Here is a 24251-nt window from a genome sequence, read left to right as displayed (position 1 = left end):
GTGCCTCCATCGCTGTCGAATTGTTCTGGCGTTATCCTGTTATTGGAAGTGCAGCATTCACCTTCCCAGGAAGCAGAAGCCGCACACAAAAGGGGAAGATTTGCTTTCTGCCCCGTGAAAGGCGGCCACACGCAGGGGTCCTGTTAAGACAGCTGGAAAGTTGCTTCAGTGTGTTACGCTTGTAAGTTTTATTGGTGGCTGGTTTTTGATTACACATTTGAATGCGTGTGTTCCAGACCGCAGTTTTAATTAAAAGGCAGTCTTTTTTTAAGTATTGTCTTGCGCGCTCTCTGCTTGATCCTCCAACGTATTTGTTCTTATTTCCGAATGCTCACAGCCTATCTCGGCTTTCGGCTCAGGTGCCCCCTCAGAGCATACCTCCTCGGCCTTCCCTCTTCCTAGGGATATGCATTAGCTTATTTCTTAGAAGTGTGTGCCACCACCTTCTCACTGATCCTTGCTTGAAGTAGCAAATCATTTTGTCAGTAGGCTGAAAAGAACATTTTATCCAGGAACTAGCAAGAGAAGATCCAGATCTGTCCCCCAGCTGTCAATGGAAAGAGATGCTGTCATAGTCCATGTCTCTGTTTTTGTTCGTTTGACTCTATCTTAATGGTCTTTTGATGTGATTCTGTAACTATGGGTGTACATACTTTTTATTGCATCTTTTGGATGCAATTGAAATCCAAAAGAAACTTAGGTCTCAAAATCAGAATTTTATCATTAAGACCAACCCTTAAATTTCTGACAGATGTTAACAAACTTACAAGGTAATTTTCCCCCACAAAACATAAAAGTTGCATCACTGTATGTAAAGTAGAGTGGACTCTGGCATTGTTACGTGTGCCATTCTGCACATGCACTTGTTTCCTTAACCGATCGCTGCAGCTACGAGGAGCGAGCCCTCTATCTCGAAGCCATAATTCAGAACCACCGCGAAGTAATGACATTTGAGGATTTCGCAGCCCAAGTCTTCTCTCCGTCTCCCAGCTACTCCCTCGGTGGAACGGGTGAGTGTCTGCATTATTCTTCCCTCGCGCGCTTAAGACACACTCGAGCAGCAGATGTACACCTGTTTTTCACAGATAAATGCTTGCGAATTTAAGAAGAGCATTCTCCCTCTGAATCAACTAATGAATATCAAAAGGAACGATGACATTCATTTTAATGTGTTTTGTATCCGAGCTGTTCACCCAGTTCTTTTCTTCCGCTATCCTGTTAACCTCCGAATCTAGCGAGGTTAATGAACTTTCCTCAGTGATGTGCTCGGCTCATTTGGGAGTGTGGGTTTCTTGCTGAGCTGGGAATAATGTTGTCTAAAAGCGATGCCCGCATCAGTGCTTACTTATCAAAAAAAGAGTTCCTCACAGTCGAAGCCGTTGCTACTAATGCTAAATGGGGATTACGCTGCCGAGATACTCGAGATACCCGGGTCAGGGATTAATGCGGGAGGAATGGAAGGACGGTGTCCCCTGGTCCATCATGACGGCAGGGCCGCACGAGCCTTCTCTGCAGCGGCCTGTGTCACACGGACCGGCCGCCGACCAGAGCAGCACCTGGTGTGGAACCTGTTTAGAAACTGGCTGACCGTCATGTTCATTTATTAGGCAAATGGGAAATTTCAAACATTTCCATGAATGCTCTTATTTTTAGGTTTCACTCTCTTATATGAACAATTCGGGGAAAATGGTGTACTGCCACCTAAAATGATTGTATGATTATTGTGGGTGGGGTTTTATTTTTTTTTTTCAAAGAATAGAATTACTTACAAATTTCTGCATGTCATTGCAGATGACTTACCTTTCAGAGAGTAATGGGATGCTTCGTCAATGCATGCTGAAATTCTCAGTGAAGGGCTTCCTTCTGCTAGTGTAGACACATTGTGAGGGCGCTTAATAGATTTCTAACCTGTGTCAGTTGCCTCTGACACCACCTTCCTTCTCCTGTTCTGACTTGTTAACAAATCTCTTACACACAAAGTGAAAAAAAATTAAATTCCGTGAAATAAATCACTTACAAATAAAATCAGCCATGCATCACTGTTTAACATCGCTGGCTTCAGTCCTCGCCTCTCCCAGCTTTGTTGGGAGATAAGAGGAGAGGCTTGCACTCGCCAGGGGAGCCAGGAGCAGCAGGCAGAAGGCCTGGGAGATAAGCAAGCTGGCCAAGGGAGCAGAGCCATGCGATTTACATAATCACGCCCCTGCTTCCTGGTGAGGCGTCGAGGAACACAGGGATGGCCTCTATTGATCGTTGTTGAACTGGAATACTAAGCAACATGAGAAAAGCTTATAACTTAAAGCTTTGATTAATGTTTCCTACATTAAAAAGGTAGAACAGCTGTGAATTGAATTCTTTTATACACTCTGCCAATGTTCCATCTAAAACCAAAAGGAAATCAGTTTCAAGGGAAATGAAGATTTCATACCCAGTTTAGGTAGAGGTTTAAAATTGTTTCTAATTCTTGATGAAAGCCCATGAAAGATCTATAGCAAAGCTAATTTTTTTTTAAAGATAATTATTCTGGTTTTTTCACCCTCACAATGATTTGGGGCTTAATTTTTCAGTGCTTTGAGAAACCTTTTTGTTTCTTAAAATTAAAGAGATTAAATAATAGATATTTGCACTCATCAATTCAACTGTTACGTTCTTAAGGCTCTTGACTATTCAAACAAATATTGATGAACTTTATTTTCTAGGTATATTTTAGCCTCTGTATAAATTTGATTTTTTTCCCAAAAGTTTAAGATTATTAAAACCAATTTAAATTAGTGTGTAGGTAACATCTTAACTGAGACTGTAGGAGTAATTTGGGTTTTTTAAGACCGCAGTTTAAAGACGATTACTGACAAGCTTCTTCAAGAACATCGCGTTTGCCAAAGTCCCTTAACAGATAAAGGTTCTGACAGCTCAGAAGTGTGGGCATTGGAACCTGTACAAAAGGAACATGAAACCAAAGATGGAATATCAAGACAAATCCTGCTCCTTTCTTTTTTCAAGTTATTTACACCAGTATCACATTTCATACTGTTTAGGGTTTAGGGAATTGGGTGTTTAGTGATAAAAATTTTTGTATGGATATCACACCAATCCATGAATGGGACTTGTGTCAGGGCATAACGCGCTCTCTCTCTTTTAATGCTTTGCCTATGTGCCCACCACAGTGATTAAGAAGGAACTAGAAATGAACTTGACCTGAACTGAAATTGGGGGCAGCGCAGTGAGGGTGGAGCACGCACAGGCGCACTCTCAGAGCCACCTCCTCGCCCCATGCCCGTGCCGGTTCTGCTTTCGAGGAATCCCTACCCCTGTCTGTTACCACTTTTACAGATGAAAACACTTCTCACTTATTCACAGTGTTTTTTATTATCTTAGGGCAAGTGTGATCAAACCCAGATGAGCTGAGCAGCTTAAACTAAGAAACTGAGGGGAAGTCTGCTCTTCCAAGCAGCAAGCCAATTGGAAAAATTGACCCCGAGCAGCTTAAGCTCCCACAGTGCCCATCCGACCCAACCCGGCCATCCTGGCCAGCAGGGTCACCAAAGCCAGGCCTTGGGCTACTGCTCACATGCAGATGCACAGCCTGAGGAGCGAGGGGCTCTCGGGTTCTCTTTGTATCCTTGTCCAAGGGCTTTGTTGTGAACACAGAAGGAGAGTAACCTGAACGCTGTGTTCACTGCACACTGGCTTTGTAGCAGCAAGCAGCCCCTGCTTCTAGAGGGAAGGACTCTGATGTTGCTTTATGTCCTCGCTGTAAGTAAGAGATGTGCCAAGTGGGAAGTGCCCTCTCCTCAGACTCTCCCTGCCCCAGTGCTGTCACTTGTCACCCAAGGCGGCCATAGATGGTCATGGTGGCCAACTGTGTCCTCTATTCATGACTCACTGTCAACCACAGATGTGAGGCAGGGTCCTTTGTTGTTTGGCTAATAGGTGGGTGCTCAGCTTTTTTAAAAGAGGTTTTTTAAACACCTATTTTGCCAGTGCAAAAACGTTATTTTACAATACCACGTACCTCCTATCTATTCTGCCCACTCCTTGTTTCAATAATGCCCACTGTAGAATCGGGATTGGAGCTGCTTTCTTACCTAGCCCTGTAATTTGCATTCCTTTTGATTCCTTCCTTATTGACCAGCAATTTCTGAGTGGTAGCCAGTGTTAAACTATTGGCTGCAGTTAACACACACACGAGTGTGTGTTTGCATATATATGTCTACACGTGTGTGTATAGATATGTTCTATGTATGTACATATGTGCATTACACACACACACACACACACACACACACACACATTGGGGTAAGGGACTAAGTTTGTGTTTCCAAGCATGTTTCCAATGAAGGGGGGCCAGCAGAGGAGCTGTTAAAGGGTTAACGGGCACGGGCGCCCTCGACTGCTGGGATGGGCTGATGTAATCGCTGCCGCTCACAGCCAAGTGCATCTGTTCACCATGAGGTCATTCTTCTGCATGCTAATGATTTGGAAAATCAAGTCTAATGCTTGACATTATCAGAAAGGATATAAATAGTGTAAATCTTTACTTTTGGGAAGCTGCTCTTATAAAACAAAAGGAGAAAAGAGAAACTTTAGCTTGGACTTGAGGTTTTTTTTTCAGGACTGCTTTAATGATTGTGTCTGGACCTTAAGATCTGGGAGGGATCCCCTTGTGTCTGTTGATAAATGATCCCCAAATTACTATTACAGTCACAGCTGACAATTTGGTAATTGTGAACTAGAGGTATGTCTAATTTAACATCATATTTTAAGAATTTCCAAGTGCTTTGGTCAGAAGGTGATAAAGATGGATTTCTCTCAAAGAATGTCTAAAACCAAGAAAAATGAGTGGTCCCTCTCCATATAGGAGAAGTGAGTGTTTGCTGAGGATGCCGGCACTGTTTGTGGTCCTTCCTGCTTTAATATTGCTATAGGGAGCCAGCAGAGGGAGCACAGATCGTTGTTTATTTGTTAGCCCTACATAAAACAACATGATTTCTCCAAGATATGGTCAGAAACACTCCCTCCTTCACGACAGGCTAGACTGTGAAGGCTCCAGGATTTAGAGCAAGTGGGAGAAAATGCCTCACTAGGCACCATCAGATTCTGCCACTTGTAATGTAGGTCGTATTTGGAGCTTAAAGCAGATTAGTCCGAGTTGGTCTCCGGATGCTGCTGCCTCTGCTGCTACTGTACAGAGCTTCACATTTTCACCTTTCGCGCTCAGGAATTGCGCAGGTGCCCGCTTAGAAAGCTTTACCAACCTAACAGAAAAGACCTTAGTAATTTTTCTCTGCAACAAAATCGTTATATTAAGTTCACAGAAACTATCAGAAGACCCTGGGTGCATCTCTTAGCAGCCTGTCTCCTAGAAGGAGAGGTGCAAGCCAGGGCCAGGACATATGAAAATGCTGGCCCCGTGCCCGCCCCGTGGGATGGTCCCAGAAATCAGAGCCACGGCTGCTGGTGTATTCATATCAGTTACAGACCAGGGCTGAACCTCAGCATTTCACTCGGATACTCAAGAAGTTACCTTTAAGTGCAAGTGCTCTTGTGACCCTGTCTGTTCAGGAGCTCCGGCTGCCACCCTGCACCCTCAGGTGTCCGTGGCTAAGCAAGTGTAGCCACACGCCCTGCTAACTGACTGCCCTGCGTGTGTGGTCCTTCCACCCAATAATCCCTCCCAGACCCAGACCAGATCTTTCTTCACAACCTAACTGCCTCAATTCTGACCCCCTTTGCATATGACATTTAAAAAAAAAACAACACTTAAAATGCATTCTTTTTAAAAATACAATGAAGCAGCCATAGGAATTTTTTAACCACCCACAGTCCCATTGCTGATCCGCCTGGATCTGGCTACAGCTGCACATTGGTTCACCTGTGAAGCCGTAGGAATCTGGATGCTGTGTCCCCACACCAGGCATTGGGATTTCCTGGTCTGGGCCGTGGTCTGGCCCTGGGGACCTTCTTTTAAAAACTCCTGAGAGCATTTTAATATGCAAGCAGGACGGAGAACCACTGTCCTAAGTCAAGGCCTCTCAGTTATGGTTAGGGCCTCGCCTTAGTGCCATCTCACTTGTTACTTATATCTTGATTTTTCTTAGCCTATGCAAGTCTTTGTCAGGTTGTATGTTTCTTCTATCTTAATAGACTGTAAAACCCTTAGAGCAGTGGTTCTCAACCTTCTGGCCCTTTAAATACAGTTCCTCATGTTGTGATCCAACCATAAAATTATTTTCGTTGCTACTTCATAACTGTAATGTTGCTACTGTTATGAATCATAATGTAAATATCTGATATGCAGGATGGTCTTAGGCGACCCCTGTGGAAGGGTCGTTCGACCGCCAAAGGGGTCATGACCCACAGGTTGAGAACCGCTGCCTTAAAGAATGATGCATATAATTTCTTTCTTATCACATATGCAAAAGGAGTAGAAGAGAAATGTGACAGAAAGCGGTCAGGCTGTTGCGTTAAGCAGTACAGGTGTGTCCCCAGGCCACAGGTGTGTGTTGGGCCTGATGCAGATGCAGAACAAACACCTGTAATGGTGATGCACCTCTCCCCCTCCCTTCCTGGTCTCCTAGGGAACGTGGACTAGTGATAAGCAGTGTGGTCAGAACTGCCCTGGAGAAAGCCTGGGTCAGCCACCGACTGACACTTGGTGCAGGATGCTTTCTTCAATGTTACTGAGGATTTTAAAGAGAATTCTCAATTGCCCCCTTTAGCACCACATTTTGCCTTGTGCTTTTTCACCCCTTTTTCCTCTTAAAACTCTTTTACTGTCTTCAACATCATCTTTGGAAGAGGGAAGGAAGAGATGAGACAAACATGTGTTCCACTGACCCTGATAGAACACTGTGGTGCTCCCTGTCAATCGCACCATCTCTGAATGGCCCTCCCCTCCCTTCCCTTGGCAGCTGCCACCAGGAGGGCTGAGCCGGCGTTTTAAGGGAACACAAAGGCTCTGGAGGCCTGTGCCCTGCCTGTCCTTCCCTTCTGGAGCCTGAAGTCTTGTTAGGGAGAAGCAGATACTCGGGAGCCTCCCGTAATGGCTAATGATTAATAAGTCCAGATTAGTTAGCTCCAACCTATAACCACATGTTAAAAAGATACAGTCAAAAGGGAAGAAAAGCCAGTCAGCCGATGGTTTGCAGTTGGGTTGAGGTTTCCCTGAGATGGGCTGTGCCATCTGCCTTATGAACCTGAGAGGAAATGAAAACTTGCCTAATATCTATTAGATATTTCCACTAAGCATCCTGCCAGTCAATTCTTCACTTTCTCACATTGGCTGGAAATTAAGACGTCTGAGAACTGGAAGGCCCTGGACAAGAAGAATATAAAGGCTAATGACTGTAGGAAGAGACGAGAGGAAGAAAGGACTCCTGTCAGAGCCGGTGGGGCGCTCCTGCCCCAGGGCAGGTGCAGAGATTGGGGGTCCTCACAGGTTTCCAGAAAAAGATAGGACCTGAGATTATTCCTTCTAAAGTGTGGACATTACATTTCATTTGTTCCTTTGGAAGAACTTGAAGATGCTGCTTTTTCTATGAACGGCTGCGTTCGTCTAGCTCTGGTTCCTCAGTCCTGGCAGGGTTGTAAGTGCCTCGCTGCTAATTACGGCTCTGGGGACACTTCAGCAGTTGCCAAGAGATGGCCGGCAGGTACTAAGAATTTTTCTCAGAGACAATTTTTGGAAATGACTCTTAATTAAAGCTTATTTGAAATAACCTTGAGATTTTGTTTCGGAAGAACCTGGCGCTTCTGACGCCCAGGTCCACACTCCTGGGCACCAATGCTGTGGCCTCGTGTCCTGGTTCCAGCAGGTGGAACACGTACGGCCTCGGCGGTGGGTTCCTGGAAGACCCAACGGCTTCACTTGGTTTTCTATTTAGCAAAAACAAACCAAAGCAGAGGCCAAATGGAACATTTAGGTCTGCTGACGGAAAAAGAGAATATTTCATACTCTTCTTTTTCAGAGGGATATATGATGGTAACCAGGAAGTTAAACCTCTAAACAGCATAATAAAGAGAAAAGCTGGTTCCTTTTCCCCATTAGCCTTTAAAGTCCCTCAAAAGGCTGAAAAAAATCCCTTAAAATGGGAAACATGCCAGTCGACTTTAAAATAATACCTGAAGTGCTTAAGGTGTTGCCATTGCCGAAAGTCCTCTCTCAGTCCCAAGGAGCCCAGGAGCATCCCTGTGAAGGGTGCCTAGAAAAATCGGCAGAACCCTGCTTTTCGGCCGCTTTAAGAATAGAAGACAGTGAGATCCCAGATGCATAGAGGACACATTCCACCCACCGGCACTCACTTGCCAGGGCCCTGCCCGAGGCGCTCAGCGTTCCCGTGGGGGGAGCTGGGGTCAGTACCGTCAGCCAGCATCTCCCTTCTCGCGAGCCGGACCGTCTGACCTGTGAGGTTGCCTGATGCTGGAGAAAGCCACTGCGGTCTCCAGGACGCACTGCGAGGTTCTGCTCCCCCAGCCCTAACCTCAGGCAGAACCAGGAGGTGCCGGCTGCCCTGCGTGGCTGCTGAGGTACGCTGGGCAGACTGTGTGGCCGGCGTGAGCCCGTGCGTTGTAGTTAGGGAAACCCTGCTGCCTAGCTACATCCCTAGGGCTCAGAGAAGTAGCTAAAGAAACAGCCCGACTCCAGTTAATGCCAGGGCCTCTGGCATCCAGGTGTGCCCTCTGAGGCCAGGCTCCTGACCAGGGGGATGTGCGCTGACCCAGACCATCAGGGGCAAGAGTCCCAGAGGGAAGGGATCAACACAGAGAAGAAAAGAAGCAGCCAGAAACGGAACTCCATGGGCTGAGACTGGCTGCTCTTTACCCAGTTACCCAACGTGGTGACTGCCAGAGCCATGTTTACATATTAGAACTCAGGTCCTGGGACACACATGCACCTTTGCTATAGCTTAAGCAGATGGGAACCCCAGGGGGGCCGTGGCCTGCAGACATTCATTCCATAAACATTTGGAATATTGAGGGGAGCTAAGAAGAGAAAGCAAAAGGAGCAGGAGTGCTGCTGAGAAACATAACACTGGGGTGGCACTTTAAATCGGGGGTCAGGGCAGGCCTCACTGAGAAGGGAACATTTGAGGGAAGACATGAAAGACGTGATGGAGAAAGTCATTTAGAACTGAGTGGGGTTGGGGGAGAGAGGCATTCCAGGCAGAGGAATAGCAAGTGCAAAGGCCCTGAGGCGGGAGCTTTCCAGGAACAGTGAGGAGCCCCGTTTGGTTAGGGCAGAGTAAGCAAGGGTGTGAAGAGGATGAGGCAAGTCAGAGCAGCCTGTGGCCAGCAGGGAAACTTTGATTGTTACTCTAGTGCAGTGGTCAGCAAACCGAGGCTCGCAAGCCACATGCGGCTCTTTGGCCCCTTGAGTGTGGCTCTTCCACAAAATACCACGTGCAGGCGCCCACGTACAGTGTGATTGAAACTTCGTGGCCCATGCGCAGAAGTCGTTTTTCGGCCTGGGTGAGTCTATTTTGAAGAAGTGGCATTAGAAGAAGTAGGGGGTGTCGGTCGGTCGGTCAGTCGGTCGACAGGAGACACAGTGCATGCAGGCCGCGGGATACACAGTGCGGGGGAGGCGCGCGCAATTCATGCAGGAGTTGAGGATGGGAGAGTTGGAAGGGGTCGACCTCAGCGAACGTACCTCAATCAGATTGAGGACGTTTTTAGCAAAGGCCAGCTTAGGAGTACCCTAATTAAGTTAATAACAATGTACCTACCTATATAGTTTAAGTTTAAAAAATTTGGCTCTCAAAAGAAATTTCAATCATTGTACTGTTGATATTTGGCTCTGTTGACTAATGAGTTTGCTGACCACTGCTCTAGTGAGATGGCCTGCTTTGGGGGGAGGGGGTATTAGGCAGTAGAATAACATAATAAGAATTCTTGTTTTAAAAAATCACTCTGGGTTTCTGTAGGGGGGATGTACTATAGGCGGGTGGGAAGGAGACTGGTTAGATGATATTCCGTTCCCCTTGTATTCCTGTCCCCGGGCACAGCGGCATGTTTGACTAATGAATGAGCATGTGGCAACCCCACAAGGTTCTCCCTGAACATTCCCTATGGGGCCACTAGTGGCCTCCTCACCCCAGTGTCCCCGAAGGCAGCCCCTGACCTGGGTTGCACAGGTGAAGGGAGCACAGTGACAGCAGCTCTTTGTATGGGGAGATATGGGTTGGAAGGGAGAGAGTGAAAAGGAGGACAGAGTTTTGACCTGCAGTCACATATTCCCTCCCCCCCAAGACCCTGCAGACACGTCCCAGAACTCGGTGGTCTTAGACCAGTGAGCGGAAGTGAAGAACCGTGGTAGATGAGTGTCTCTGGAACACGGAACATTGTTTGAAGAGACGTACAGTGACTCCATTATCCAGAAGAGCGAGGCTATGAGAGCAAGGTTCCCGGGCACTGTTTCACTCTTACAAACATGGTTCTAGAACAATCAGTGAACAATAATAGCTCTTTGCATATGTGTGGACATTTGCAACACCAGCCCCACCATCTGCCCTCAGGAGAGCATGATTATCTCTCTGGCAGTTTTTAACTGAGAAGGGCTGTGTGTTTTTCATTGTCAAGTGGCTGGTCATATCAAGGCCAAGGCTCAAGTGCTAAGTCTCTGCTCCCAACAAGACTCACTGCACCCCACTCGGAGAGGACCCCTCCTTGTGGGGAACACACTCGTGGAAACGAACAACGGGGAGGAGGGGGCGAGCCCTTCTTTTGTGGCAAAGGCCAAACGCTCCTCCCCAAAGGCAAGAAGGACTGCTCTGTAGGCTGTATGACCAAGGCACACCCCCCTCAGCATACATCCCTGAAAACTTGGTTGGAAGTTAACCGGAGTATTTCCTATTTTCGAGTGCAAATGGAGCGCCACAGGGAGGGTTCACACGGAGAAAAGGTCTTAATTATGGACCCAAATAGCTTCCTGAATGTCTGAAGACCAAGGACAGCTTCTATCAGTGAAGCTACCAGACGGTTCCATTGCTTCTTCAGTGTTTCCTGAGACAGATACTCATCACTCATTGTTCTCCCTCACGTCACCACAAACGTAACTGCTGCATATTCTTGAGCTATTGATTATTGGGAATTTAAAATATACTCCTGCGCTGCATACAAAATCCCAGGTGTCCTGGGGAAAGTCACACTGTAATCCTACCTCCACTTATAACAAGACAGATGAAGTCCAGTTAAATAAACCTGCGAGGGACCTTGAAGGTCAGGGTAGTGTGTTACCTGAGGACTGGCCCCATTTACTTTGCTTTGAAGATGGTTAAGTTTGCATGCCGGTGCAGGAGGAGACATGCTGGTGGCAGCTGCTAAACCGTGTAGCCGCCCGGTCCCCCTGCCTCCCTAGGGGTTCATGGGGGTGGGGGTATTTTCCCCTAGAACTTGGAGCCACTTCTGTTGTGTCATTTTTGGGAAATTAATAGCAGTAGCTCTCCCTTCGATTTTATTTTTCCCTTTTTAAAAACAGCATATTGAGATATAATTCACATACCATACAATTGGTATGTACCCATTTAAAGTGTACAATTCCATTTTTAGTATGTTCACAAGGTGTGCAACCATCACCATAATCTAACTTTAGAATATTTTTATCCCTCCCTAAAAACAAAAACAAACCTACTAGTAGTCTATTCTCATTCTCCCTACCTCACCCCCAACCCTAAGCAACCTAAGTCTACTTTCTATCTTTGGATCTGCTTATTCTAGACACTTCCCACGAGTGATATCACAGTATGTGGTCTTTGGTCACCAGCTTTTTTCACTTAGCGTGTTCTCAGGGTTCATCCATGTTATAGCCTGTATCAATAATAGTCTATTGTAAGGGCAGACCACATTTTGGTTATTCCTTCATCAGTTGATGGCCATGTAAGTTGTTTTCATATTTTAGCTATTATGAATATTGCTACTATAAACATTTCTGTAGTGTTTTCCCATTTTGAGATGTGAATTACAACTGGTAGAAGGCACAGCTGCCACTGTGGCTCGACATAACTAAAATCTTACTGTTCCTGTTCTGTGAGGTAGTGAGGGAGTCTGGGAACCTCTTTCTCCAGAAGGGCCTATCCAGAAAGTTGACACCAATATTAATTTTAAATTTATAATTTACTTAATCTTAGTTAAAAGGCTAATATGCTAAGTGTCCAACTGTCCGGGAAATGACATCACATAGCAATGCCTGGCTTTCTCTGCCTAGCGACTAGCCTCCTTGGAGTTTCTTCAACCCGGGAACATGACTTGCTTCATAGCCAGGTAGAAACATTTAACACTGTAACCAAATGTCTGTGAAGCGTTTTCACCTGCCTCATCTCATTTGATCCTCACAGAAGTCTTGGAGTAGGTAGATAGAATCCTATTTTCTTTTCATTAGCCAGAAAATGGAGATTTAGAAAGCTTAGAAATTTGACCTGACTGAAAAGAAGTAAGAAATGGTGGACCTTAAAAATGACTTCAGGTTTTCTCACTGCGAAGAATATAGTCAAACACTGCTGCAGTTAAATATTTTACCTTTTGTTCTCCCTGTGTGATCTACAATAATAATCTGCTTCGTGTTGATATTTACTGCTGTGTTCCTGACAATTACCTGAAAGAGAAGTTGGGGTGCTTCACTGGGCTGGAAAAGGTTTAGCTATATCAGAAAGCAGGTCTAATTAAGCAAGTTTATTCTATATCTATAAAAGGCTAAGTTGACTCACACATGCGCAATACATATAAAGCTCTCACTGCCACCAACTGTATGCATGTGTTTCCATCTGTCATTGTCAATCGTGAATTTGGTTGACATTTCTATTATAGAGAAAGGGTGAATAGCGATATTAAAATATTCTACTTAATTTCCTTTCAATGTGCACGAATTCATGCACCCGACCAATAGTATATCTATTAGAGTACGTTATAGTTGCAGAAGAGGAAGAGAAGAATGTCAGGGAAGTTTTCTCAGGAGTGTTCCACCTGCTGGCTTGGTCCCTGTGCACATGCAGGCACATCATCACACGCTCCCTCTGCCTGCTCACCTTTTGGTCCAGCTGTCCTAGCTTTCTGCTGCAGAACCAAAGCTGATGGGCAAGACCAACAACCAAAAAGAGGAAGCTGAGCCCAGAGCCAGGGCCAGGACACAGCCACTGCTGCTGGGTTGGAAATACTGGAAGCCGTCCTTGGGCCATTTGGAAATGTTAATTAGGCTGGCCAGTTCCCACTGATCTTGGTTGCCAGTGTTGAGTTGAGTGTGTAGGCTTACCCCATCCCTGGCTGCACCTGTTCCCTTCCTCAGAGCCATTCCAAGGGGTCTGAATACCCCGGCAGCTCTCTGATCTCCGCTCTGTCTGCCTTCCCGCTGGGAGGATGTTTAGCACTTGCCGAAAGCTGGAACCCTGGTCCACTGTTTCCCTCATCCATGCCAGCTCTCAAAACCATTCCCTTCCCTAATTATCTTGAACCAGTTAATCATTTTCCACACTGACTGTTCAGTAACAAGAACCCAGAGCGAGGCAGCCACTTTCCCTGTCCGACCCTGCCCAGCTCATCCCAGGTGGCAGTCCTGGATGGCAGCCTTTCCTGAAAGATAAGAGCTCAGTTCAAATCCTTGCTCTTTGCTACCACAGTGAGTACAGCCAGAGAAAACATGCCACAGAGAGGCCCTGCAGCTCCTGAAAAGCCTCCACGAGGCAGAGCTATGTGGAACACAGAAAATCTCCACCCAAGATGATTGTTTCCTGTGTTCCTTCCAATCCTTGTTGATATCCAGAGTATCAGAGAAGTCACACGAGCCCACAGAAGTAAGGCATCTTTCTCTAAGAATGATGTCGGATTCTCTGGGCTCCGCTCTGAGTCTGAGCCTGAGTGGCCCGCTGGCGTCTGAGTGACATTTGAAGGGCTCTTCCTAGAGGGCTCTCGCTCAGCTGCTCTGAGATGTGAGCAGGGCCAGCTCCTGATTCCCAGCACCACTAACCTGGAAGTGCTATGCTAAGCGAAATAAGCCAGTCAGAGAAAGACAGGTATCACATGATCTCACTCATGTGGAATCTAATGAACAAAACAGATCCAGAGACACAGAAGCATGGAACAGACTGCAGAATCTCAGAGCAGGAGGGTGGGTGGGTGGGAAGAGATCATCCAAAGAACTTGAATGCATATATGCATAACCCATGGACACAGGCAACAGATTGGTGAAGGCCTGGGGCAGGGAGTAGAGGTGGGTTAGAAGAGGTAAATGCAGGGGGAGGGATATGTAATATTTTCAACAATAAAGATTTTTTAAAATATTAAAATTAAAAAATAAAATTTTAAAAAAAGAAAAACCTTGCAAGACACATATTAGCCCTGGCAGGTTGTTCAGTGGTTAGAGCATCGGCCCTCAGACCGAAGGGTTGCAGGTTTGACTCCTGGTCAAGGGCATGTACCTGGGTTGTGGGTTTGATCCCAGCCCTGGTCAGGGCGCTTGCAGAAAGCAACCAATTGAGGTGTCCCTCTCACGTGGATGTTTCTCTCTCTCTACCGCTCTGCCTCTCCCCCTCCCTCCCTTCTACTCTTGTAAAAATCAATGGAAAAAAATCTCCTTGGGCGAGGATTAACAATAACAATAACAAAAGGCACATATTAACCCCGTAATCCAGTGTCTCTCAGCCTTGTCTCTCATTGCCCCACGTGGAGGCTTCTGAGGCATGTTTATTTCCTAATTTGTCCCCTTCCCTGAAACACCACAGAAACACTGTTTGTCTGTTTATTGTACTTATTTCCGAGCTTTATGCACATAAGGAATAAGATACTTTTGCCCCCCCCAGCAGTGACACCGCCCCGTTAGAACACATGCCATCGCTCCTCCACCACAGCCCCAGAGCCGGGACGTCCTCTGTTTCCTCCACGGCTGTAGCCCCGAGCCTGGAACGGCACCTGCGCATGTGGGATATCCAGTGAACAAAGGCTGGAATGACTAGGCTTTGTGTCCCTCCCCCGCACCCCCAAGCATCACACGCCTATTCTCTTTCCGTCCCTCATCCCCAAGCACGGAGCTCTCTTCTGGTGCCTCCAGCCCTGCCCGGTCAGTGGGTACCTCGTGCTCACCCCGGGGACGTATCAGGAAGCTGACAGCCAACTCCTATGTTCCAAGTACAGGCCCCGCCCTTTGGCCACACTGCCTGTGTGTCAAGGGCAAGTGACATTTGAGCCCCATGGAATCATTAAGGCAGCCCCCAACTGTCTCTGTCTTTGCATCTCCTTTACTCACCCATGGATTGGCAGTTATTGAGACATTCTGTCTGGTCCAGCCACCACACCAGGCTGCATCTGGGGACACGCTGGGGAGAAACGCAAACCCGTCCTCATCAGCAATTACAAACAAGCCTCCATTGTTCGCTGCGCCATCTGTTTTCTTGGTTTCTACCAATCGGGTGCCTCTACGCCCAGCACAACCAGGGTTGAGGGGGCTGCAGGGGAGAGAGACCGAGGAGCCCCTCCATGACCCCCTTGGCTCACACTGGAGAGGGTCCATGGCGTGGTGCCTTGAAAAGCTGAAGCTCCTCAACTCAAGGAAGGCGCAAGCAGAGTGGTTCTATGTTTGCGTCTCCCATGAGAGGAAATGGGGCCCACGGCACACACAGTTCATGGGGGTGGCAGGGGGGATAGGAAACCTAAGTAATCACATTATCTAGAGCACCCACGGGAAGCGTTCTAGTCTGTTACGAGCAGTTAACACCTCCCAAGAACTTCGTATGCTCCTAGAGCACAGTCAGTGTGGTGAGCAGAGTTAACAGCGGTTGGAAATCAAGTAGGACAGAGAATGCTACCAGATCATCCATGACCGGTTATTTATCCTGAAATTCCTAACCCCGAATGACTTCTTGGTGGGGCAATAAATGTTCATCGATAGATGAGAAAATACAGCTTCGGAAAGGTCCGACTTTCTTCAGAGAGCCCCGCTGGAAAGTCTGTCATGCCGAGGGCATTCTGTCTTAGAGGCGGCCCTGGTCACTGTGCCAGCCTTGGCAGACAGCAGTCTGTGCCACTGATAAACGTCCTCTGTCTGGCTTTGATGGTGGCCCAGTGACGCTGAACTCAGGAGCATTTGGGGGGTCAGGGCGAGGAGCGATGGCTGGATGCATAAAGAGGCTGCGTTTGCTAAGGAAAACCCACGTGGGAAACAGGACGATGTGGTGATGGAGAAAACCTGTCAAAGTTCAGAAACTCCCAGGTTCTCTCCAGTTAGGCCTGGCTGCTGAGACCCCACTGCTCTGTGAGTGAGGGCGAACGTGGGGTCCCACTCACCACTGACTGCGGAGTCCCTTCCCCAGCCGCCCTCCGCACAGCACGCCTTGTGCTGCCTCCCTGGGGCTGTCACAGCACAGTGACGCTGGCTCTGAATGAACACACTGTGTCCATCTCAGAAACGGAAAATGAGACCCGGGGACCTGTAAACATGCACACTTAGAGGGTATCCATCATTTCTGTAGGCCATCCATTTATTTTCAAATACTTGTCTTGCAGACTCTTATCTTTGACTCTGTTTTGCCTTGAAAACTCATATCTTTGACTATAGTATAGAGCAAATCAGTCAGGAAATATTGGGCAGCAGGAAAAAGGGTAGAGTGATGAGTGCTACCCAGTGTCTGTAGGGCTCCTGATAGCATCTGCTTCATACATCCTGGGACTGCTAATGTTGCCTTCCTTTTGCATGGATAAATGTGACAGCAGTTAGAACTCTGTTCTGCCAAGTCGAATTTTAAGCGACTTTTCAGTTCCTAATGATCTCTAAGACTGTGACAACTCTCAGGCACCCAGGAATAAATGTATTATTAGCACTGTGTTCATTATCAAGTGGGGCTATGGATGTGCTGGGCTGTATTCATTTGATTTTATGTTCTTTCCCTTCAGATTAAAATACGTAAAGGTCTCGTTGCCATCTTTGAGCAAGGTAAGACTGACACTTCAGCGGATTTGCTCAACCTCCCTGCCCTTGGGGACGTGTGTGTAAATTCACTAACAGGCCTCCTTCCCTGGCTAACACCTCGAGGAAACGTGCCCTCCTGTTCCTTCTGTTCCCACCTCCCCTCCCAAGGGGCCCTGCCCTGGGTCCTGCCCCTGCATGTCTGTACTGCCCGGGGAACCCAGCCTCGCCTTTTCTCTGCTCCCGCACTCTGGGCGGAATCCGACACCAACACCTGCCATCCCGGAAAATGTCTTTGTTGCCCGCCCTATTGTGTGGGGAGCCTGGGGAGCCCGTGGACCGGGAACCGCCTCCTTTTTTGTTGCCGGAGCCGGGAGGAGCAAGATCTTGAGATGGGCCGATAAGACCAGGCACGCGTGCTCGGCCGGCCTTTGACTGCTTGCCTTAATAGGAGCCTCTGCATGGGAAGGCCGTGGTCCAGGCGGCTGATGAATGGAACAGCTGGGGGAGGAAGAGCAGACAAAAGCCGGGGGAGCACAGAGGGTGGAGAACCAGGGGATCTTGAGGTTTATGACCCAGAGGGCAGGCCAGGCCTGGGGACAGGTGTGCCCTCCTCTGTGGGCCTCTGCTTTCTGCCTCGCGTCTAGGGTCCAGGCCCTGCCCGTGCGCACTGACAGTCAGCAGCCCCATCCAGGGGTCCGGTGCTGGCTGAACACTCTCTGGGGGGCCTGGGCCATGGGCGGACAGGTGGGAGGGAGACTAAATGATGAGGATGATGATAGCGACAACAATAATGTGGGCAACATCAGTGCGCAAGCTGTCATTTATTTTTTTATACATATTATTTTATTGATTTCAGAGAAGAAAGGAAAGGGAGATAGAAATAGAAACATCAATGATGAGAGAGAATCATTGGTCAGCTGCCTCCTGCATACCCCTCACTGGGGATCAAGACCGAAACCCAGCCCTAACTGGTTTGGCTCAGTGGCTAGAGCGTCGGCCTATGGACTGAAAGGTCCCAGGTTCGATTCCGGTCAAGGGCATGTACTTTGGTTGCGGGCACATCCCCAGTGGAGGTATGCAGGCGGCAGCTGATCGATGTCTCTCTCTCATCTAACTCTCTATCCCTTTCCCTTCCTTTCTGTAAAAAATCAATAAAATATAAACTTAAAAAAATGACCGAAACCCAGGCATGTGCTCTGACCAGGAATCAAACCGTGACCTCCTGGTTCATAGGTCGATGCTCAACCACTGAGCCACACTGGCCAAGCCAAGCTGTCTTAGTAACAGTATTGCCCACAGTGGGATGCATGGCACAGACTCCAATCACTGTCTCAGTAAATATGGAAGCTCAAAGTTCTGGTCCTGATTTCTTGTCACACCTGCGGGCCAGACAGCAGCACTGCCACAGCGAGCTGACCCTCCAGCCCAGCTGCCCTTCCCTCCCCGCAGCCAGGGCTTTGGCCCGGTCCAGGAACTGCTGAAATAAAGCTGGCTCACTCAGGGCAGGTTCCGGAGGCAACCAGAGCCACAACACTCGGGTGCTCACATCTGGCTGGGCAGAGCAGGGCAGTACAAAAGCCTGGGGGCTTCATGCAAAATTCTTGATTTGCTGGGACCACCCTATCCACGCACGTCCTCCTGCTTCTGACACAGAAGCGGTGAGCGGGGCTCCAGTGCCTTTGAACCCCCAGCTTCCCGCAGGAGGGAAAGGCCACGTGCATGGCATTGTCTCCCCTGTGACCCACCTGGTCCTTCCACAGCTGCCACCGCCCCCCCACCCCCATTAATCACGGGGTGCGGTGGGCACGGCTGGAGCCAGTGCAGGCTGAGGGTGTGCCACAGAAAGGTGAGGACTGGAGAACGCAGGGGGCGCTGTGGTGCAGGCTCCGCCTGGGGAGTGGCCTGCCCTTTGCCCTGGGCGGTTGGGGCCACTTTGCCCAGAGCCCACGCAGGTCCTCCGAGCTGGCATCACTGCCCACCTGCTGCCTCCCTGGGTGGCTGTGGAGGGGTTCGATATTTTCCCTTTCCTTAATGTCCTATCTTTGAATAGCTCTTTCTTTCATTCACCTGCTTTTTTTTTTCTCCCCTCTCCCAATTGATCTGATTACAATAGTGGGTGGGGTGGTTCCCTGTTGATCATGTGAAGTGTCAGGCAATTTGAATGTTAGGTAATTCAAAACGGAATGTTATCTGGGATTAAATCAGGTGTGTTTGCCTCCCTTCCCTACCCCCCTTACTCCCCTCCCCCCCTTGAATGCTGGTACCACACCTTCGCCTTCGGCTACAAGGGTTCAAAGAGATGCCTGTTACCAATGCCATCTCTGTCATAGATGACAGAGTAGCTGCATTGCCTTTGTCAAAAGCAGCCTGTTTTTAAAGATGAACATAGGAGAGAGGCCCAGGGTGTTTCCTGTCTGTGCCGACCTCACTGGGGGCAGAGAGAGGAGAGAGGCCTTGCGAGGGAGTCTTACAGCCCCGAGTCTCCCACACGAGGAGGGTTGTCTCCTCCGGCCCAAGCATGTCTGCAAGTACTGATTTCAGAGACTCTTCCTAGAAACAGTAAGGTCAGAAAAGGAAAAAAGGTGCTGTCTGCGAGTAAGATAACTCACGCAAACTAATTTTAAATGCCAACAATAATAAAAACTTCAAAGGCCAAAGCCCCGGAAATGAAGCATCTCAGGAAGAGTATAGAAACCTGCTTTTGAGGTTTGTTCCGGAAGCCTGGGTGAGATACAGCTGGGTTTAAAAATAGACCATGAGGGGGAGAAGGGTGATGAAATGATCCTCTCTCAGAATGGCCCCGGGAGACCAGGCTCCACCCGCAACAGTGGCCGAGTGTTGCAGCAGGCATTCCTGAATTCCTCCCGCTCCCGCCGAGCGGCCCCAGGAGGCAGCGGGCAGCCACGCAGGCTGTAACTCTATTCCTCCCCCTCAGTGCTCATCTGGATTCATTCAGACAAGCGACTGATTTATTTACTAGAGGCCCAGTGCACGAAATTCATGCACGGGTAGGGTCCCTAGGCCTGGCTGGCGATCAGGGCTGATCTGTGGGGAGACCAGTGGATTGGGGGGCCCCCACTGGCACCCGACTTGGCCAGCCTGGCACCACCCGCTCACTGGCCCTGCCCCCCACCGCTGCCGCAGGTTGCCTCCCACTGCGAGGCGACTGGTGGGGCGATCGGAGGGCTCCACACTGGAACATGCCTTGGCTGGCCTGAGGCCTGCAAGCTGGGGGCAGCTCCTGCATTGAGCGTCTGCCCCCTGGTGGTCAGTGCACGTCATAGTGACCGGTCATTACGCCAGTCAGCAGTTTGGTCAATTTGTATATTAGGCTTTTATTATATAGGATAGTTGTTAATCCTCACCCTAGGATATTTTCCCATTTATTTTGAGAAGGAGTAGAGGGAAGGGGAGGGAGAGAAACATCAATGTGTGAGAGAGACATCCATTGGTTGCCTCCAGCACACACCCAACCAGGGCCCAGGATGGAGTCTGCAACAGGAATCAAACTCGGGTCCCTTCAGTCTGTAGGCTGACACTCTAGCCACTGAGCCAAACTGGCTAGTGCTCAGAGAAGCAATTCAGTCCTGGCCTCTGGTCTCAGACCCTTGGGGGGATAATCGAGTTGTAGCTCCTGTAAAATGAGAATATGTAAATACATGTGAGTGATAACACTGACCAGGAGCCACAAACTGCCGGGAGCCGTACTCGCTTCCTCATTGACTGGACAGTGCTGCTTCCTCGGCTCCTCCTCCCTTTACTGTGATCACACGCCTTCTCTCTTCTTTCTTCACCTGTGGGTTGGACAGTAAGGCTGAGTCCATTTCAAAAAGATTCATAGTTTCTTTTATGGCTCAGGAAGGTCCAGAGCAAAGACTGGGAGGAAGTACCTTTCTTTGTTCATTCATTCCACAAACCTCCCAGCACTCCCAGCACTGGGAAGGCGTCCACACACCCTCCCTTGTATCCGCCCGCAGGGCCTCGCCTGGTGCCATGACTCGGCCTTTCTCTGCTTCCCTCGCAGGGCCCTGGCCGCCAGCCTGAGTGCCTACCTCACGCCTCTCGGCCAGGAGATGGCCGAGCCCCCAGCCCCACCAGAACCTCCAGACCCAGAGACTCCGGACACTGCTGTGCTGGTGCCCTCAGAGGCCTTCCCGCCAACTGGCTCCTGAAGTGAAGACAAACCCCGCGGGAATGTTGCCGATTGGACTTTCAGACCAGGCGGTGTGGTCTTGCCCACCAACCGCACGAACCTGGGCCTTCAAAAGAAGAAAAGAAAAAGTCAGCAACAAACAGAGACTCAGCCGCCCTGGCATGGGTGTCGGTGAGGCTGCTCCCGGCAGGCACCGCGGAGAAGAGCCAGGCTTTGGGGGAGGGCGCAGGGCCGCTGGGTTCTGTACCAGGTTCTGTCCTTGTCGATAAACCCAAGCCTGCTTCACAGAGGGGCCCGCAAAGCAACTGTGCAATTGATTGAGGAATTTTCCCTGCCTTGATTTTCCTAGTTCTTACGTTAGAATTCATGGTTTACTCAGAAATTTCATCATCAAGGAAATGGGCTCCCCCTGGGGTCTTTGCCCAGCCGTTTTCCCTCAGGGGCTGTTCTGCCACCTGGTGCCTGGGGCCCACTAACTGGAGCGAGGCTTTCCTGAGCGTCCTGGAGGCACTCTGTCGCGACAGTGACACTCCTGTCACGCACTCAGTGTTTCTAGAAATGCAGGGCCCTGTCCCTGGGGAGCTCCGTAAGCCAGGGAGCTCCCAAGGCCCCGCTCAGCGCAGCCTCGCTCTGGGCCCAGCCTTGCTGGTGCTGGGGGAGGGACTTGCACCCTGCGATGTCCGTCCGCCTCCAAAGGCTGTGCCCGCACTGAGCTGGCCTGCCCGCTGCCCGGAGAGGGCCACGCAGGGGCCTTAGAAATGCTCCCCATCACACAGAGCTCTAGGGTAGCAGATGCCAAGCAAGGATTTGAGGGATGCACAATGAGCCTATTTTTAAAAGAAGAAAAAGAAAACAATGGAAAGCTCAACCTTCCGCCAGCATTTTCCCAGCCACTGCTGGGGTCTGTGGGTGTGAGACAGAAATCATCAGTGGGGACACCTTTGCCTCTTACCTGGGCCCTCGCCCGTCTCAGTCTGGAGTTTGGCCCACCACCCTGTGCAGTCCTTACCTGTAAGGTGGTTTCACAGCCCACAGGCCCAGACCAGAGTAAGCCCCTGGCTCAGGATGGGGTGGAGACGGAGTGGGGGTGGGCAGCTGCTGGCCGAGGCCCCAGGCAGGAGCTGGGTGGGCCAGCATGGGTGCTCTCCCTCTCTCCTCTGCCCGCTGCCCTGCACCCACGAGTGTTGCCCCCAGCCTGCTTTGTCACTTTTCCCATGAGCCCTCTGAGCCTGCTCGCCCCATCAGAGCGTCAGAGCAGCGGTTCCCGGCCAGCAATTCTTTCTGTCAGCCGGCGGGTTGGTGTCCTGGTACCTGACCTGGAGGACAAACAGGCAGACCCAGGAGCAGGACTTCCTTTTGGGACAGTTGAGAAAGTCTCCCACGAGGAGGGCGGGCCTTCTCATTCCAGAGGGAACTTGCTCTTCTGCTTGCTGGGGGGTTGCAGGTGCGGCTGGGGGCCCAGGCCCGCTGGACAGAGCACCCGAGCACCGTCTGAATGTAAGAGAATGAGGGATGTTCCGAGGCAGAAGACGGAGCCCTGGTCATTCGGGGCTGTTCTATAGACAGGCCTGTGCCCACTCCTCGGGCTGACTGGCAGTGTAAAGGGTGGCTGGGAGTCACAGCGTTTTCTGTTGTCTCAGCAAATGTCAGGAGTTTTATCTTCCTCTCCCCCCACACAGACACCTTATAATGATGTGGACTTTCTGTTCGCATGGTTTGGCCCATCACTCACACTCCAGACTGGTGTTGAGTTGCTTTTTTTCATATTTACAAAGTCCCCTGTTCCTGCTGAAAAGGCCACTGCATGTTCCTGGGCTTGGAAACCCACGGAGGCTCTGAGGGGAAGTAGCTTCTAGAACAGTTCATCTTCAGGCCCTAGACACCCCCACAGAAGGCTTGGATTCACTCCCAGTGTTGGGACTTGGAAGGCGTGTTGAGCTCCCCTGGACTTCCGCGCCGTGGTTCCATTTCACCTCCAGGACCCAGTCCTCCTGGCCCTGCAGCGGGAAACTCCGTTGTAAGTTGCCAATGGCTAGACCTGCTTGCCATCCCTAATGATTTCAGTGGCCCTGGGACTTCAGCTCACAACCAGCGGTTTCGCAGCTGGAGCTTTTCCTGAGCTGTGGTCTGAAGATGCTGAGTGGGGGAGCGGGGATCTGCAGCCAGGTTTGCTTGCAGTCATGTGGACGTGAATCATTTTGTTATTTGGGGTGGAAAATTGAAATGATCAAGTCTTTTTTTTCTTTTTCACTTAGAAAAGCAAATATTATGCTTTGTAATAGATGCCTTTCAGCAAAATTGGGAGGGTCACTCATCCGGTGGGGACCCACCTGAGTCAGATTAGTAGGGCAGCCAGCCATCCGTACACAACAGTGGCCCTAATGGCCCCAAATGGATAAGACTCGATGGCTTCCAGGCAAGACCAGGCCGGTTCCCTCAGTGCTCTGCACGCTGATGTCCTGTAGTCTCACTGAGTAGGTTTTTGTACATTAAAAAAAAAAAAAAGTAATGCCACAAAATGATTACGTCTTTAAAAATAGTAAAACCTTAAGCACACAGAAGTGAGGAAATTTAGCTTGAGTCAGGGACGGTCACAGTGTCTTGGTGGAATGAAGACTGCAGTTCCTAAGATCCTCGGGGGAGGGGCGGGGGGGGGGCGGGTTCACCCTTCACTTTGCCAGGGGCTCACTGATCAGATCCTCCACCTGACAAACAAGATCAGGTGGATCCACAGTCATACAAATCACATCTTCCCCGCCTTCCTCAGCTGCCACCCCCTGTGCTTCACTGACTGTGATACTTGTATCCCCTGGAGTTTGAGGCGTCCTTTAAAACGACTGTGATGTCTTACATGTAACCGTGCTACCTTTACGTCTACTGAAGCAGAATGTGCTTATCTGAAGGGAAATTCAGCATAAACAACCACCGTCTTAGTTGCACTCAATCTCTATGTATGACATACACCCTAAGTGAATGTTTTCTTATATTTTCAGGCCTACAATATTGAGTACATGTAAATAAGGAAAAAATTTGATAAATATGGTAATTTAAGGTATAGTGTGTTGTTTGATTTTTATTTTGCTATCTCTTATTTAATTTTCCTGATGCTTCACATCTGGGCTTATGCCTGTGGGACGGTGGAGACCTTTATGTGTAACTCACCTTCACAGGCTAGTGTGTTGTGCCGGACACCGCAGCGAAGACGTGCCC

The 24251-nt window shown here is 49.3% G+C and overlaps 1 protein-coding gene across 3 annotated transcripts in view; it reads left to right on the top strand.

Annotated features, from left to right (window-relative positions):
* RALGAPA2 (Ral GTPase activating protein catalytic alpha subunit 2) overlaps positions 1 to 23680 on the top strand; it is a 288904-nt gene extending 265224 nt beyond the window's left edge. For all 3 annotated transcript variants that reach the window (XM_023761269.1, XM_023761268.1, XM_014463288.2), the window contains 3 exons: positions 889 to 1010; positions 16873 to 16912; positions 20913 to 23680. In XM_023761269.1, coding sequence (XP_023617037.1) covers positions 889 to 1010; positions 16873 to 16877 — 127 coding nt within the window. In that variant the 3' untranslated portion in view covers positions 16878 to 16912; positions 20913 to 23680. The remainder of the gene's footprint in view (positions 1 to 888; positions 1011 to 16872; positions 16913 to 20912) is intronic.
* The last annotated feature ends 571 nt before the right edge of the window (positions 23681 to 24251 follow it).

This window comes from Myotis lucifugus, unplaced genomic scaffold (genome assembly GCF_000147115.1).
Source record: "Myotis lucifugus unplaced genomic scaffold, Myoluc2.0 scaffold_205, whole genome shotgun sequence".
Classification (NCBI taxonomy): Eukaryota; Metazoa; Chordata; class Mammalia; order Chiroptera; family Vespertilionidae; genus Myotis; species Myotis lucifugus.
The sequence above is the reverse complement of the archived record's forward strand: the minus strand, read 5'-3'. Positions and strand labels throughout refer to the sequence as shown.